This window comes from Nomascus leucogenys, chromosome X (genome assembly GCF_006542625.1).
Source record: "Nomascus leucogenys isolate Asia chromosome X, Asia_NLE_v1, whole genome shotgun sequence".
Taxonomy (NCBI): Eukaryota; Metazoa; Chordata; class Mammalia; order Primates; family Hylobatidae; genus Nomascus; species Nomascus leucogenys.
Window position 1 is genome coordinate 18055013 of NC_044406.1, and position 16808 is coordinate 18071820.

Sequence of the window (16808 nt, forward strand, 5' to 3'; positions counted from 1 at the left end):
GAGAGGAAAATGTTGCACTAACAGACAGTGTATGAAAAGTGTGGTCACAGCAAGCATGTGTGTGAATGTGGCAAAGGACAGAGACAGAAGTGTGAAGTTTTGTTCGGAAACCCGGCAGTTGCTGAGGCAGTTGGGGGCACAGTTTTGAAAGGAAGGAACAGTTTGTGAGCTGTCTGTCTTGCATCTACCACTCTTGATCAATGCTGGCCAGGTGCCTGCTTTGCTTACTAGCAGAGGGGGTTTACAAGTTTTCCTCTTTTTTAATCCTTTACTGACTTCACTTTCTCTGGTTCCATCAAACTTAGCCTTCATGCTTTTTCAAAGGAGAAAAGATGCCACATTTTCAAACAGGATGTCTTTAAGGTAATTCTAAATAAAAATCAGGGCCAGGGTTCTATGCAGCTCTAGACTGTCCCCCTCCCCCAAATGATTCATAAAGTATTGCACATGGGCCTACAATGTTTTTTTAAAAATGCAACAGGCGCCGGGCACAGTGGCTCACGCCTGTAATCCCAGCACTTTGGGAGGCAGAGGTGGGTGGATCACGAGGTCAGGAGATCGAAACCACGGTGAAACCCCGTCTCTACTAAAAATACAAAAAATTAGCTGGGCGCAGTGGCAGACACCTGTAGTCCCAGCTGCTCGGGAGGCTGAGGCAGGAGAATGGCGTGAACCTGCGGGGCAGAGCTTGCAGTGAGCTGAGATCGAGCCACTGCACTCCAGCCTGGGCGACAGGGCGAGACTCTATCTAAAAAAAAAAAAAAAAGGGCAACAGGCCCAGCACTTTGGGAGACCGAGGCAGGGAGACTGCCTGTGCTCAGGAGTTTGAGACCAACCTGGGCAACACGGTGAAACCCCATCTCTACAAAAAATACAAAAAGTTAGTCGGGCATGGTGGCACATGCCTGTGGTCCCATCTACTCGGGAGGCTGAGGCAGGAGGGTTGCTTGAGCCTGGGAGGCAGAGGCTGCAGTGAGCTGAGATCGTGCCACTGCACTCTAGCCTGGGCAACAGAGGGAAACCCTGTCTCAATAAAAAAAAAAAAATGAAACAAATTAAAAATTTCTTTTTAAATGCAACAGGAAGACAAAGCAGTGTGAACTGAGAAGGCAAAACAGGTGATTCTCCAGCAAAATGTGACAGTAGAAAATTCATCACAGGAGTTCACTATTCTCAAATAAAAAGACATGAAAAGATCATTTAGTTGATTTCCCTCCAAACATCCAATTGTGACTGGATAACGAAAATGGGGCTGGGGTCCTCCAGGCTAAGTAGTAGGTCAAGGTTTCCTGTGTGGAGTTTAACAGTAATAAGATATTAACCAGCTCCTATAGGTGCACACACACAAACATCCTTTCACCTCAGGCAAGTATTTAAGTCCTGAGTTTCTAGAGGCACTTGTTCTATTTATTCTCTTTATCCCTCCCTCCATGGTGAAGGTAAAATGCTCCAGCTCCAACCTCAGGTGGCTTCAGCCTGCTCAATTTGCAGGTAAGTGCTAAAAAAAACAGTGGATATTAAGAGCTGCAAGTCATCATAGGAGTCCCCCCTGCAGCTGAGATCACTGAGGCCCAGAAAGGCTGTTTCAACAGCTAGTTGGTAGCCAGAGGGCCCAGAACTCTACATTTCTCAATGTCCAGGCTATGGGAATTCATTTCACAAGAACCAACATGAATATAATGGTAACAAAATCAATGAACCCACATTTTCTGACTTCTGGGGGAGCCAAATGCCTTCCATAGTCTTCATATACGGAGGGAGCACAGGCCTAAGTGCACACGTGTCCGTGTCTGCTTGTGTGTGGGGTTGTTGGCTTGAACCAAGACATGCAGACACCATCCTTCAAAGGATAGATTAGCTAGATTTGATTTTTACCTTTACATTACCAGGAAGGAAATAGATATAAACGTTCTGGAATGAGAATGGCAGGAAGACAAGCTTTGTTTCCTGTGAAGGGTTTCAGAACTGACTCTGCCCTTTGTTTGGCAAGACTGGCCCTTCCCAAGCAAAAGGCTCATTGGCTGGCTCAACTGTTCCCCTGGCAAGAATCTGGTTTGCTACTTTGCCTCTTGAGCTGCTTTGCCTTCAGAGCTCTGGCCCCAGAGATGTGATTTGTCAAAAACAAACAAACACAAACAGAAATGTACCCTGATGGTTGGGTAACCTTTAGAGGGGCTTCGTTAGAGGAAAGTGGTGAGGTTCTGGAAGTAAGTCTCAGCTTGATTTTCAGCAATTCTGGACTTTGGGAGACCTCCTCCACACATCCCACTAAGTTCTATGGCGGTGTCTGTGGGTGAGGCTGGAGAGGGGACACAAATGGACAGCTCCTGATTAGGGCACCCCTTTGCAGCTCTAGAAACACATGGGGACCTCCACTCTGCCCTTTTCTCCCCTGCCCCTGGAGGACCAGGCCACACCTTCGAAATGTGCAGCTAAAGCTATGCTCTAGGTGATGACGGTGTCTTAAACTGCACCTCTGTACCCTATAGAGTCCCCAGCAACTGCCTGCCCTGTCACCCGCACTGGAGATCCCAAGGGACCTAGGGAACCTGCTCTTGGAAGAGTCTTTCTCTAGTTTCCTCCCTCAGCCTCTGGCCTAGTGGCCTACATCCATCATCTCCCATTCAGACTGATGGCCTATTGGGTGGTCAGCCAGGCCTTGGCATTTGGTTTCTCCCTAAGATGCTCTCACAGCTCACTCCTTGGCTCACCCCTTCATTCCATCTGCCCCACCCTGAAAGTGATGCCTTGATTCCATGCCCAGACCCCATGATCAGATGGAAGGATCTGGGCCTCCCTTGGTCTGGGAAGGACAACCTGACAGGAGGCCAGCTTCCCCCTGCCCCTCCCTTCCACTCTTCCTCCTCTTTTGCACAAGAGAAAGCAGCAAGCAGGAGAGGAGGGACAGGAGGAAGAGAAGGTACACTCTGGCACCAACCAACTAAAGGACCACGGGTTCTTCACCAGTAACCATGTACCATGCATGCTGTAAGGCCCCATGAAGGAGAAGCTTGGGACATGGGCTCTGCCTTTAAAGACTACAGGCTGTAAGTACAGCTGGAGAAGGGAGAGGGAATACCATCTGGGTGGCTTTGAGAAAGTCCACTGGGGCTGAGTCAATAGGCCATACTCGGATGACATTAACTCCTTGACAAACCCCATTTCTTTGCATGTGAAACCACCCATGAGACTAAATGTTCAAGCAGATAACGTTTAGGTAAATTTTTTTCATAAGGTTGCTTATTAGAAGCACATATTTCTTTCTTTTGGAAGGCTAAAAAATAGGGAAATTATCAGGCATCTTCAGAAACTAGAAAAACAACAGTTCTTCTTATAGATGCCACGTTTTCAAATAAGATGTCTTTTAAGATGATTCTAAATAAAAATCAGGGCCAGGGCTAAAGGCTAAAGGACATGATGAATAATAAAGAAAATGTTGACTAAGAGCAGATTTTATGGACTGGGTTGTCAGAAGATGGAGGCTAAGTAAGGTGAGGGGCCTCCTAAGAATTTGGTTTAGAGAAGGTAGAGTTAAACCAGCAAAATTCAGCCATTGTGGGAATCGAGCAAGAGACTTCCTTTCTTGCAAAAGTTTGGAACCTGCAAAACTTATGCTATAAAAAATCATAAGAGGCTGGGTTGGCACATGATTATAATAGAGAAAGTGGGAAATCTAACAGATTGCATCATAATGTGTCTGGAGATTGATGTGAACAGGAAGGGTCCAGTCAGTCATGAAAACAAAGACAAATGGAGGCCGAAGGCAGTGGTGCAGTGCTCTTGGAAGTATCATCAAGGCTTAGTTGACTTCAACACATGGTTCCCTTGGCAGATCTTTCCCTTTGGTGTATGAAGGGGCCTCAAGTGATACCTGCCAGACCCTTGGTAAGAACAACAAACTCCTCTTGTTTTGATTCCTTGCCCTCCTGGCAAGCACCGGATAAACGTGGCTTCTGGTGGAACCCGGCTTCTAAGGAATCAGACCCATAAGGGACAAAATGACTGGGGCAGGCAGACCTCTGTGTTCCAGACTGGCTGACATCTGAGTTCTTGTTGCGATGAGTAAGCTGGCTGCCTGCTACCTGATTAAGTCTCTGTGACTCAGCAAAGGCGAGCCTGCATCATACTCACAGGGACAACTTTGAGGGCAGGTTTCTGAGTCCCTGAGGCTGAGCTCCCACTGAGGAGCATTCATTAGGGAAACGCCTATGGGAATCTTAGCAATGCCATCATTCTTGATTTGCACTAACACTGAAGAGCCCTCCAAATAAATGCATGGTAGATCAGTAATATCTTCTGGTGATTTGAACAGTTTCTCTTAAAAGAAATGGAGCCCGAGACTTACTTTTTTTTTGAGACAGGGTCTCGCTCTGTTGCCCAGGCTGGAGTGCACTGGCATGATGACAGCTCACTGCAGCCTCAAACTCCTGGGCCCAAGCGATCCCCCAAACTCAGCCTCCTGAATAGCTGGGACTCCAGGCATGTACCACCATGTCCAGCTAATTTTTCTTATTTTTGTAGAGATTGGGTCTTGCTATGTTGCCCAGGTTGGTCTCAAACTCCTAGGCTCAGGCAATCCTCCCACCTTGGCCTCCTAAAGCTCTCGGATTATAGGCATGAACCACCACACTGGCCACTTTCTTAAATAACACTATCTTTCAAAATACCTATTCTAATTTTGTTCTTTTGCTAATGACAGTGAGCAGTTGTTTCTGCTGTTTTTGAGAGTCTAAGTTCCCCGTTAGCCTTCTGTAACAATGACACAGCACACACATTGCTTCATTAGAGCTCTCAGAATATTTAATCTTTCCGTTCTGGTATTCAATTTTACTGTCAAGGCCAAAAATAAACAGACAGCCATTGAATCTAGGTTCTCTAATAAGTAGCTTACATAATTGCTCTAAAATATGCACCAAGAGATCAACGGGTGCTCTTCTGGAATATCTTGAGGAAAAACCCCAAAGCATTTGTTACCCTGGTGAGGGAGAATCCACTAAGCACGCACCGAAAGAAAGATGGCCAGGAATTCCAAAAGGCCTTGTAGTAACTACCTGAATTCACACTCCAGCAGAAAATATGTCAGCCTTCTCAGAATGCTCTGGTGATGCCTACGGAGTCAAGAGGTCTGCTGTTGAATAAATGCCGTTTGCTTCTGTCTACCCTAATCATCACAGATCGTCCTCTTTTCTGGGTGAATGATTGTAACCCCAGTCACTAGCAAGACAAGATGACATCTGCTGAAATCAGTGGCAGAATGTTTCAGACTCTGTCATTCACATAGTGCCTTCATGTTAATGATTCTAATCATCTTTACACCCTCAACTCAGCAAATGACAGCCCTATCTCCAGTCACATTGTCACCAACTCACCAATACTCTGGGTGCAGCAATAAAGGCTGGTATAACAACCAATGCGAAGATGGTTGGCTGGTTTTTATAGACCAGAGGAGATGGAAAGGGATGTTATACTTTGAATTTTCTAGAAGTTAAATGTTAGGTTATACAATCACTTTTCAGTTATAGGTATTACTTTGTCTGATGGGTATGACGATTGTTTCCCTTAAATTGGGTTTTCTGCTTCATAAGGACAAGGTTAAAAGACCTATCAAAGAGATGGCAGCTGCTTATGGGGGATTAGAGAGATGCCCATGGGGCCCCAGAGAGCGTGCATGTCCCAAAGAGCATGCCATGCCCAGTCCACTCATCACTGACAACTTCACTCTCCTGGTGGAAGTGCTTCCCTTAATAGCTTATGTAACACAGAGCTTCTAGAAAAGTACAGTATGGAGTAGCTCTCACCTGAGTGAATTTACTGCACCCCCAAAACATGACTGGGAATTAGAAGGCATGCTTTACCCATTTGTTAAAAGAATGATCTGGATTTTACCCTAGCCTTCAAGACCCTACTGCCCATCACCACACAAATAACGATGTGAGGTAATGCACATGGTAATTAGCTAGATTCAGTCATTCCACAATGTATATATACTTCAAAGCATCATGTTGTAAACATTAAATACAAATAATTTTATCTGTCAATTAAAAAAACATACTGCCTCAATCAGAACCAATAAGGTGGCAGATGTCTAGTAAGATGGTATGCTTGCTAAGATTCCTTGGTCGAAGGGAGAGGAGTCACCATGAAGGTCTTGGTGCCCAAATGCTTCAGGATGTGCCTAGCTTTTACCAGCCTCACAAAGATAGCGGAGAAGCGGGGTATGGGCAGACTGAACAGCCCCCTTGCCTCCACTCACTTGGAGAGGCCTGTATCAAGTGTCCTTTCAGAAGAGTCTGGCAGGTCTCCATGGCCCTAAACGCCAGACCTAACTGCCTAACTCTAAGCTCACAAGGACAGTACCCATGTGCATGCTTCACTTTCAATCAACCAGCACAGTGGCCGGCCCAGAGAAAGGACTCAATAAATACTGACTGAGTGAATGGAAATAAAACATTTGTCAGGCAGCAGATCCAGAAAAAAAAACATGACAAATAACATAAAGATTACGCCATTCTGTGCTCACATGTCTCTACCAATACATTTTTCTAAGTTGCTAGATTTATTTTTAATGGCTACTTAACAAAGTTTTTAGATGCATTTGGATTCCCAGGAAAGCTCACCAAGATACCAAGATAACTGCGCTGATTTGATCAGCTGGAGCAGAAAGAACCAGAGTCAGCCTTTTATCATTACTTCACAGTTTTAGCTAGAGCCTTCCTACCCTCGTGGTAAATAGTAATTATAAAGACTGGAATAGTTAATCTGTGTGAGGCATTTACCAACTACTAGGCACCACGTTTAAGAATTTATGTGCATCATCCCAGTAAATCTTCTCTCAACACTTCGACAAGGTAGGTACAATTATTCTCATGATTTTATGGATGAGAATGCAGAGGCCTAAAGACATTCAGTGACTCGGGTTTGGCTACAGAACAAGTAAGTGACAGAGCCAGGATTCAAACCCAGATCTATCTGATGCCACAGCCTAGGGTCACAACCACTGTACTCTTTGTAATGTTTGCCATCCTTATTCCTGCGTCCTACTATTTCAAATCATTTCCTATGCAGTCATTACTAAGTGCTTAGTATCTGTTCTTCTCAGTGACTGATTTTGTCAAATGACAATCCACTATTGCTACAGTCATCAGTAAAAACATTTCAAGTGATTTTGCTTGGTGGAAAATTTTCTTATTGAATGATGAGCTCTTCTCTGTTGTGTGAATTTATTTCCCTCCTAAAATATGGGGGATGGGGGAGGAAACCAGAAGGTGGGTTGTCATCACTTAGACACCTGCTTCTACACTAGTGCTTCCTATACTGTAATATGCAAGCAAATCACCAGAGAATGCTGTTAAAATGCAGATTCTGATGCACCAGGACTGGGGTGGGGTCTGAGCATTTCTAACAAGCTCTCAGGTGATGCTGCTGTTGCTGGTCCATGGATCTCACTTTAAGTATCAAGAATCTAGGGAACATTAAGAACCAGAATCCAGATTCTCTAGAACCCAAACTCAGACTCCAAGAGAGAATAACAGGTGTGGAACAGAACATCCTTCACCTAAACAATACAAGAAAGCAAGCAATCAAAAAGCTTACAAAGTGTGGCTAACTTAGCCTTTAAACCAACCTAATGGTCTATGGGCCATAATCTTGGCAGGTGCCAACACCATCTAGCTTCTTAAACAATTACATCCATTCATCAAAGCAGCACAAATTCCATTAAATGCTACTTTAATATCCTTGGCAATGAAGCCACCAGCACTGTAGCTATCCTTCCCACACCTCAGCCCTACTGGAATCGTGCCATGGCAAGATCTGGCTCAGCACTGTCCAGTAACAGAGTCCCCATGGACATGAAGTGGGCTGAGGCTGGGAAAGGTGGGCAGAGGCCACGCAAAAGCCTGGGCAAAGAACCCTGAATATGGGATTGCTGCCCCCTTATACTGGAAAGTGCTTCTAACTTCCCAGTATTTCTTATTACATCGTCAGCAGGGAAAGAATACACCTGGAGTGAGGCAAACACAGATGGAGTGGCTGATTTAAACAGTGGCATAGTCAAATGGGCTCCCACAACAAAAGAGAAACCGTGGATGAGAGATGTGTATATACTAATAAACGGATATGTGTGGGTGTACTCACACATGTACACATATAGTGTAGAAAGATTAACAGGCCTCGCCCTGCATCCTCAGCCTTACAATGTGCTTTTCAACCACTTCCACAACACTGGCTACTTTCCCACCCCCAAGGACCATGCTATGTGGGATGCTGACAGTCCACTTACCAAAAAGAGCACCCAAGGTTCTCACAGTTTATTTGGGTGCTGAAATGTGCCAGTGCTGCACTGAGTGCTTTACACACACTATCTTGTTTATGTATGCAACAACCCCAGAGTAGAGATCACTATTGCCAACTAACAGATGCATCCTATGATGAAACTTGTTACAGAGTATATGGCAGCCGAGGGCTCAGAATCTGGGTCTGTTGAATGTTCAAATGCCAGTGCTCTTCAACATTATATCAAACTTCCCCCATCCCAAGTCCCAACTTGGGAGCCACAACTCCACTGAAATCAAAGTGAAGGAGACTTACATTCCCTTCCTTTTCAAAGTCCGGTGGAAGTAACTTCACGAAGTTATCGGGGAACACGCCTCGTCTGCCGTTCAGCTCTCCTTCCCACCAGCCTACGTCGATGCAGTCCTAGAAAACAGGAGAACAGAGAGTGAGAGATGGGGGCAAGCAGTCTCCAGAGGGGTCTAACTCCCCTTTTCAAGTGAATGGAGGCCCTTTCCTGGAGGTCCGTGTTAATGAGACAATGGTTACCAAGTCAGCACAAACCCCAATGTCAGAGGGGAAAACAAAAGCTTAAGTCCGCTTAACATTGCCAGCTGGAACTCAAAACCCAGTGCTGCTTTTAGATGCCCTGAATCAATAAGGTCTTCTTTTTTCTTTCTTTTTTTTTTTTTTTTTTTTTTTTTTGAGACAGGGTCTCACTCTGTCGCCCAGGCTGGAGTGCAGTGGTGCAATCTCAGCTCACTGCAACCTCCGCCTCCTGGGTTGAAGTGATTCCTCCACCTCAGCCTCCCAGCAGCTGGGATTACAGGCACGTGCCACAATGCCTGGCTAATTTTTGTATTTTTTGGTAGAGATGGGGTTTCACCATGTTGGCCAGACTGTTCTCAAACTCCTGACCTCAGGTGATCCACCCGCCTCGGCCTCCCAAAGTGCTGAGATTACAAGCATGGGCCACTGCGCCCAGCCTTTCTTTTTTCTTTAAGGATGGGAGAATATGTGTTTTCTTCATTATAATTCTACTGAAATAAAAGTATTTCATTAACTGCAAATATGGCTTAGAAAATATCACACACATAAATGTGATTAGCCTGTCACAAAGCTTGTCAATATTGAAAAAAGGTTTTGCGACAGTCAGCCAACCAGAAGAAAAATCACACTTTACACAAGCTCATTAATGCACTGCTCTCCTTCACCTTCTCCTTTGGATGTTGATGGTGCACAGTTGCCATCATGAAAATCCCTTCCTCCACTTTATAGGATGCAAAGTTGGCATCCTAAATGAATGAATAAGGCTCTTGATTCTTCCAGAGTGAACTTGCTTCCCTTTGGATAATCTCTATTTTGTTCATTCATTCATCAAACATTTCTCAAGTATCTACTTTGTGCTGGACACTGAGCCAGGTGCTAGAGAAAGGACAACGAGCAAAAATGGCAAGAGCCTGGCCTTTTTCATGAGCCTAATGGCCTCGTGGTTCTCCTGGGCACACAACCTCATGCCAAAAAACCACTTCTAGTTTCTCCCATTTTCAACTGGTTGGAAGTCCCATTTGCTGGAGTTTTATCACATGTCTCACATTTGTCCTCCGAGTCCAATTCCACTTCTACCACCTGATCCAGGACTCATCCAGCTTACTGTAAACCTCCTCACTTGGGCATCGCTTCCTGCCCAGTATACATATAATATACACACCACTGTCAAATATAAAATTCCTTGAATAAAATCCCTGTAATCAGTAAATCTCCATCCCACTTCAGGCATCCTGACTCTGTGCCTGCTTTTTGTCCTATTGCAGACTCCCAAGTCTTGTGATCAACAACTTCCAGCTGAAGCCCAAAATGAGAAAACGCTTTCCAAAAAACAAACAAACAAACAAAAAACCTGCTGGTAACACATAACGGAAAGCAAGAAGGTGATAGAGAAAGAGAGGAGATCATGTTCAGGGCCCATGGAGAACCCATGGTCTCCACGACACCAGTGGGATTAGAAAAGGGCTCAAGTACCAGATGTGCAGCTGGCCCAAGGCCTTGCTGTAGGGCCCTGGGAGAGCCATGGCTTGTATGGCTCATTTGTACCTTGTTAGATCATACATTCCAGCAAGGTGAGGAGTACGTCTGACTTTTCACCATTATACCCCCAGCCACGTACACAATGCCTCATATAATAAGTATTTGTAGAATCAACACAGACTCTTTCTAGCCCTGAGAGTTCTGCGATCTCCTGCAGTCCAATACTTGAATTACTGTAGAACAGGATGGACTCTATCTGCCTAAACTCATGGGGATTCTCTGTAAGTTAGCATAAGGCCCACCTCAGGTAGGAAGTAACTCATCACCACCTTCCACTGCCCCAGTGGTATCTGTTACAAAGATAAGCTGACCCCTTAGGGAAGAGAGTGCAGATTTTGGAAATCAGTCCTTAGTCACAGACTATAAATTCTAGCCCCAACCAACAACAAAAAAAAACAAAGGCCGTTGAAGTATCAAGTTCAGATTTACCCAGAACAAAATAAGGGTCCAAAAGTCTTTCAACATGAAAGGATGCTTATCTTTCTGGAAAAATGACAGTGAGAAGTCCAAGTAGATAGTCTGGTCCTGCCCATGTCACATCACCCCCTGAATACTAGCATCAGTCTTCAAAGAAGGGATTTATGAACAGGAGTGGTGGCAGGATTTGGTGGCTCCTGAGGTTCTTCTGACCCTAGGATGTTACAAACATCATCAATGATACCAGAAAAACTTATGAAGGAAGCTGGGAGTAGAATTTCTTTGACCCTAATTCTTGGAATTAGGTTTCTTCAAAACTCAACTTGAAACTCACCTTTAAGAAACTGACTATGATGAATGCCTTATCTTTTCTCTAATGCTCAGTACAGTGTTAATTTGCACTTAATCTATTAAATGCGAAATATATTTAAGCTCTGTAAGCACCAAACCTTAAACATGCAGATGCAGAGAACATGATCTCTAACCCCAGGGAGCTTAGAGATGTATGGGAAAGACAGACATACAATATTATGCAAGGTCCTTTGGGTAACAGGTATCAAATAAGTGCTCTAGTACCAAAAGAGGAGAGAACCATTAACAGTTTTTGCAATAATCTGAAATCTTTTCATGTGTGAATGGTTTGCTTAGCTGAGGACTGGTCTTCCTTCCACATTCATTTCAGGTCATCTGATACAGAACTATGCCCACAAAAGGCATTCAAAAACAACTATCTTTTTTTTGCAAGGAGACAGAGTCACACTCTCATTGTCTAGGCTGGAGTGCAGTGGCATGATCTCAGCTCACTGCAGCCTTGACTTCTTGGGTTCAAGAGATCCTCCCACATCAGCCTCCTGAGTAGCTTAGACTACAGGCACATGCCACCATGCCTGGCTAATTTTTCATATTTTTAGTAGAGATGGGGTTTCGCCACGTTGCCCAGGCTGGTCTTGAACTCCTGGGCTCAAGGGATCCATCTGCCTCGGCCTCCCAAAGTGCTGGGATTACAGGTGTGAGCTACCACACCTGGGCTCAAACTTTCTAAACAGTGTAAATCCATGCTTCATCTTAGTCTTATGCAAATAATAACCCAAGAACCTTTTTTGCTTCACATGTGAGAAAAACAATACAGAAAATGTTAATAAGCAAAAGCCCATCCAGAATAACTTTGTTTTTTTGTTGTTGTTGTTTTGTTTGTTTTTTGAGACGTAGTCTCACTCTGTCGCCCAGGCTGGAGTGCAGTGGCGTGATCTCGGCTCACTGCAACCTCCGCCTCCCTGGTTCAAGCAATTCTGCCTCAGCCTCCCAAGTAGCTGAGATTACAGGCATGTACCGCCACACCCGGCTGATTTTTATATTTTTAGTAGAGACAGGGTTTCACCATGTTGGCCAAGCTGGTCTCGAATTCCTGGCCTCAGGTGATTCACCCACCTTGGCCTCCCAAAGTGCTGGGATTATAGGCGTGAGCCACCGAGCCCGGCCCAGAATAACTTTAGATCCCATACACTCCTACGGGAGAAAGTGGTACATAATGACATTGTATGTCTCATATTTCCCCTTGGTGATGACTGGCTTGGATGGCCCATCTATACTCTGCTTCTTAAGGAAAACACTAACAGTGCTACTCATTGCATAATTCAAAGAAGAGAAGGGAAGCATGAAGGGAAAACACAATATGTCTAATTGTTCTGATTGGTACAAGAATAAACACAAGGCCCATGGATGAGATAAACACAAAGCCCATGGATGAGATAAGCACAGTCAAAAGAGAAAACTGCCAGTGTGATTTAGTGCTACTAGCAGAAGTAGAAAAAAAAACAAGAAAAAATAGCCAAAAAATAAAAAAAAAAGAGTCTGCTATAGGACAGAAAGTGGGCACAGGGTCAGGATGCCTGGAGTGGGATAGAGATTTACAGAGAAGCAAGGCATTTTTCCCCCCAGCAATACAAGCTAATTTAAGGGAAATAGGAATAATTTTGACAGCAAAATGAGAAGTGAAAATAAGTCCTCTTCAACAAACCAGACAAAAGAACTAGTCTTTTGATGGGAGAGATGAAGAGACTTGTATGAGGGCTGTGCTTTTGGAAGTATAAAATAGCAGCAAATTCTATTTATTTGTTTGTTTATTTGAGACAGAGTCTGGCTCTGTTGCCCAGGCTGGAGTGCAATGGCATGATCTCGGCTCACTGCAACCTCTATCTCCCAGGTTCAAGCGATTCTCCTGCGTCAGCCTCCCCAAGTAGCTGGGATTACAGGTGCCTGCCACCACGTCTGGTTAATTTTTTTGTATTTTTAGTAGAGACGAGGTTTCATCATGTTGGCCAGGCTGGTCTTGAACTCCTGAACTCAGGTGATCTGCCCGCCTCGGCCTCCCAAAGTGCTGGAATTACAGGCGTGAGCCACAGCGCCTGGCCTCAATTTATTTACTGAGAACCTAAAATGGCTCTCAAACCTGGCTGCACATTTAGAATCACCTGGGAATTAAAAAAAAATGCCAATGGCTGGGCTAGACTTCTAAAATGTGCAGGATAGGAGATGAATCCAGGGGAGAAAAGAAGACCATCATGTCCTTGTGGGGCTCCCAAGCTCAGAGTCTAGTGGGAGAGGCAGACACAGTGAATCAGAATGCCACAGAAACACTGGCAGAAGTGCTAGGCTGGATTTACAAACAAGTGGGACCAAGGCAAGCTGGGCAGCCTGGAAGCAGAGAACAAGGACAAGAACTGAGGCAATGAGAATGGTCAAGGGCAGACTTGCTGGGCGTAAAGGAAGAGAAGAGGGAGAGAGAAAAGCTGTGCTCATGGAAGAGAATATACAGGAATTAGAGCTTGGAACAAAGTCTGCCCCTCCAACATCTACTGAACAGTGATATGAGGCGTGAGGCAAGACAGTACCCATTGAGTGACAGGGGCAGAAAGGAGGGGCAGGTGATCAACCGCTTGTGAGGCCCGACTGCCATCAGGGTGGAAGTGGATGTCCCCAAGGAAGACGGTAGACGTTGAGTGAAGGCAGGATGGTGAGGCAGTAGCTGACCACTGAGGAGAGAGGTAACGTGGCCCAAGTACTACAATTTGTTTCCAAATCTGGGGCGCTATTAATAAATTACACCAGGACCCCAGGCATAACTCCAGACGACAGTCACCTTCATGGAGTTTTAGACTCTAATACAAATGAGAAAGAGCATTGTAGGCAGGTGAGGGGATGAACTCTGAATGAGGTGGGAGGCAGAAATGAGAAAAGGAGCAGCATGTAGATGAAGCTTCCAGAAAGCTGCTGTTTAGACATAAGCTCTATTAGCATGAACTCAGGGGAAAGTAGACCTAAACCCTTAGCAAGAATATAGAAAGAAATCATATTTCTGACATATCATTTTTACTCTTTCAAACTCAAGTCTTTAAAATGGCCAAAATGGTTTCTCTATGCCTCAACACCAGGGAGATATTAGGGTAACATACACTTTTCCCTATAAAATGCAAATGATGTTTTTCCTTTTAAGGAATGAATGAATAGAGCATTAGGCGTTCTGTAGTCCAGCCTCTATGCTCTGCTACATCTCAGGTTATCTACTCTCTCCTAGCATACTGCTTATAACAGGGAACTCACTTTGCCATAAGTGAGCCATTCCTTATTTTGCCTGATATGTTCAAGTGGAACTCAGAGAGAGGTGGAACAGAGCAAGCATGGGTCATGTGACACTTAAGCTGTTCACTAGTGATGAAAGCTCCCTGGATCTCAGTTTCTTGACACATGTGAAAATCTTTGCAAAGTATAAAGAGTGACACAAGAGCTGGTTGTTGTTATTGTCATCATTGTGATTATATGGCCTGGTCCGAATCCCTGAGGGATAATGTGACCAGGAGAGCTGCTTAATTACACTCATGTGCATTTGTCATGCGACCCAGCGCCATCTTCGAGTGCCAAGGAGCCACTCCTAGTCCCTGCTGCCTCGGGTGAAACCCCCTGGCAGCAGCTCACACACTTGGAGGGAGGCCAAGGGGAGGGATGCCAAGACCCCGGGGTGTGTCTGAGGAAGGAGGCCTTGCCCAAACTTCAGTATTGGGCCTCAGTCTGTTCAATCTTGCCAGCATGGCCCCCTGTAACCTGGCCGAAGTGCTCCACACAGCTGAGGGTGATTCCCTGACATACAACCTGTGGGCACAGAGAGGGCCACGTGAGACCTGGTGTGCCTACCTCTAGTCTAGGCACTTCAAATCTGTAGAAAAGACAAACTTGCCATCTAGCTTGTATATTGGTTAACAGAATGAGCTACAATCTCATCTTGGGCTGTTTTGTCAAGAGTACAAAGCCATGTACTAGATGAGTGGCTCTCACACCTGTCTGTACATTTAGAATCACCTGGGAATTTAAAAGAAAATGCCGATGCCTGGGCCAGACTTCATACCTGTTAAATCACAATTTGGGGGTGGGGAATGGGCACAGGAAGTCAGTGCTTTTACAATGGCCCTAGGTTTTTCCAGCGTGTAGGCTGAGAGTCAGTGATTTAAGATGAATGCTTCTCAAGCTTTAATGTGCATGCTTCTCACTTAGGGATCTTGTAAAAATGCCAATTCAAATTCAGTAGGTCTGGGGCAAGTCTGAGATTCTATACTTCTAAGAGGTTCCCAGGTGATGCCAATGCTGCTACTCCGTGGACCATACTTTGAGTCACAAGGTTCCTGAAAACGATAAGCTCCTTGAAAATGAGGATTCTTATCTTCACACCTCTGTCTCCATCTAATTCCTGCCATAGTGCCCGGAACATATCAATTCTGAATAAATGTTGACTGAATAGATGAATGACCCAATCTTCCTCCAGACTGCTGTTCCACTTCTCTCCACTTTCAAACATCAGAAGTGAGGTCAAACTGAACAAGGGGGAAGCAGGTATAGAATTACTACACAAAGTAAGCTTCATCTGTATGATCAGGCTTTACCTGCTGATCTGTTCTGAATTTATTATTTATTCAAAATTGTGGCAAAAACTTTAAAATTACCCCAAAAAGGTAGGCCACATTTTCTCAGGCATTGTGTCTTCTTTGAGTTCAAATGGGAACATGCAGCTTAGAAACAGACATTTCAAACCAAAAACTGAAAACATAAAAAGGGGTACACCACTTGATGCAAACGAAAAAGAAATGTATTCTGCTCAGTCACTTCTGGTGGTCAGCTGCCCCCAGGCTCCCCAGTCCCAATTTCCCGGAAGTTATCCAGCATGGCTGTTCTTCCTGACCTTCCCTGATATCATTTGAGGAGAAAGTGAGTATTGGACAATTTGGGTGAGGCTGTTAAGTGAGCCTCAGCATGCCCCCAGGGGGCCTCACACCCTCAGCATCCACCAGCAGTATGGAAACAGCCATTTAATATTTGCTACTGAACACCTTCTGCATAGAGCTTAGGGGTGGGGGCTATTGAGTGAAAGTTCCATGGAAGCCAGAGCCCAGAAGCACTCATCTCTGCCTCTGCTTGTTAACACCTCCCCAAGAGATGCAATTATTCTGCATGGCTGGGATTTCTGCTCAGAATTTTCTACATCCCCATAAATCAGTTACTAAAGGAGGCTCAGCCACATATCATAGTTTATAAGGTAAGAAGAAAAAACGAGGACTACACTGACTACTATTCAGTCTCAGAAGCAATGCCTGGCAGACCAAAATTAAAGAGAGATGCCTGAGGAGACAGTCCTAGGGACAAGCTCACTCAAGAAAACACTACATTCCAAATGCCATCATCACAGGATAGCTAAGGCTTAGGCAATCATTCACTTTTTTTTTTTTTTTTTTTTTTTAGACAGGGCCTCACTCTGTTGCCCAGGCTGGAGTGCAGTGGCATTCCAAAGTAGAGCCATTGTTGAACATCTTTATACAGAAGGATAAATACATCATGGCTCACTGCAGCCTTGACCTCTCGGGCTCAAGCCATCCTTCCACTCAGTCTCTCGAGTAGCCAAGACTACAGGCATACTCCACCATGCATGGCTAATTTTTTAATTTTTTGTAGAGTCAGGGTCTTGCCATGTTGCCCAGGCTAGTCTCAAA

At 44.8% G+C, this 16808-nt stretch overlaps 1 protein-coding gene across 12 annotated transcripts in view; it reads right to left on the reverse strand.

Annotated features, from left to right (window-relative positions):
• The window catches only part of SH3KBP1 (SH3 domain containing kinase binding protein 1), a 358209-nt gene that overhangs the window by 68149 nt on the left and 273252 nt on the right, over positions 1–16808 (reverse strand). For all 12 annotated transcript variants that reach the window (XM_030807593.1, XM_030807591.1, XM_030807587.1 and 9 more), the window contains one exon: positions 8590–8697. In XM_030807593.1, coding sequence (XP_030663453.1) covers positions 8590–8697 — 108 coding nt within the window. The remainder of the gene's footprint in view (positions 1–8589; positions 8698–16808) is intronic.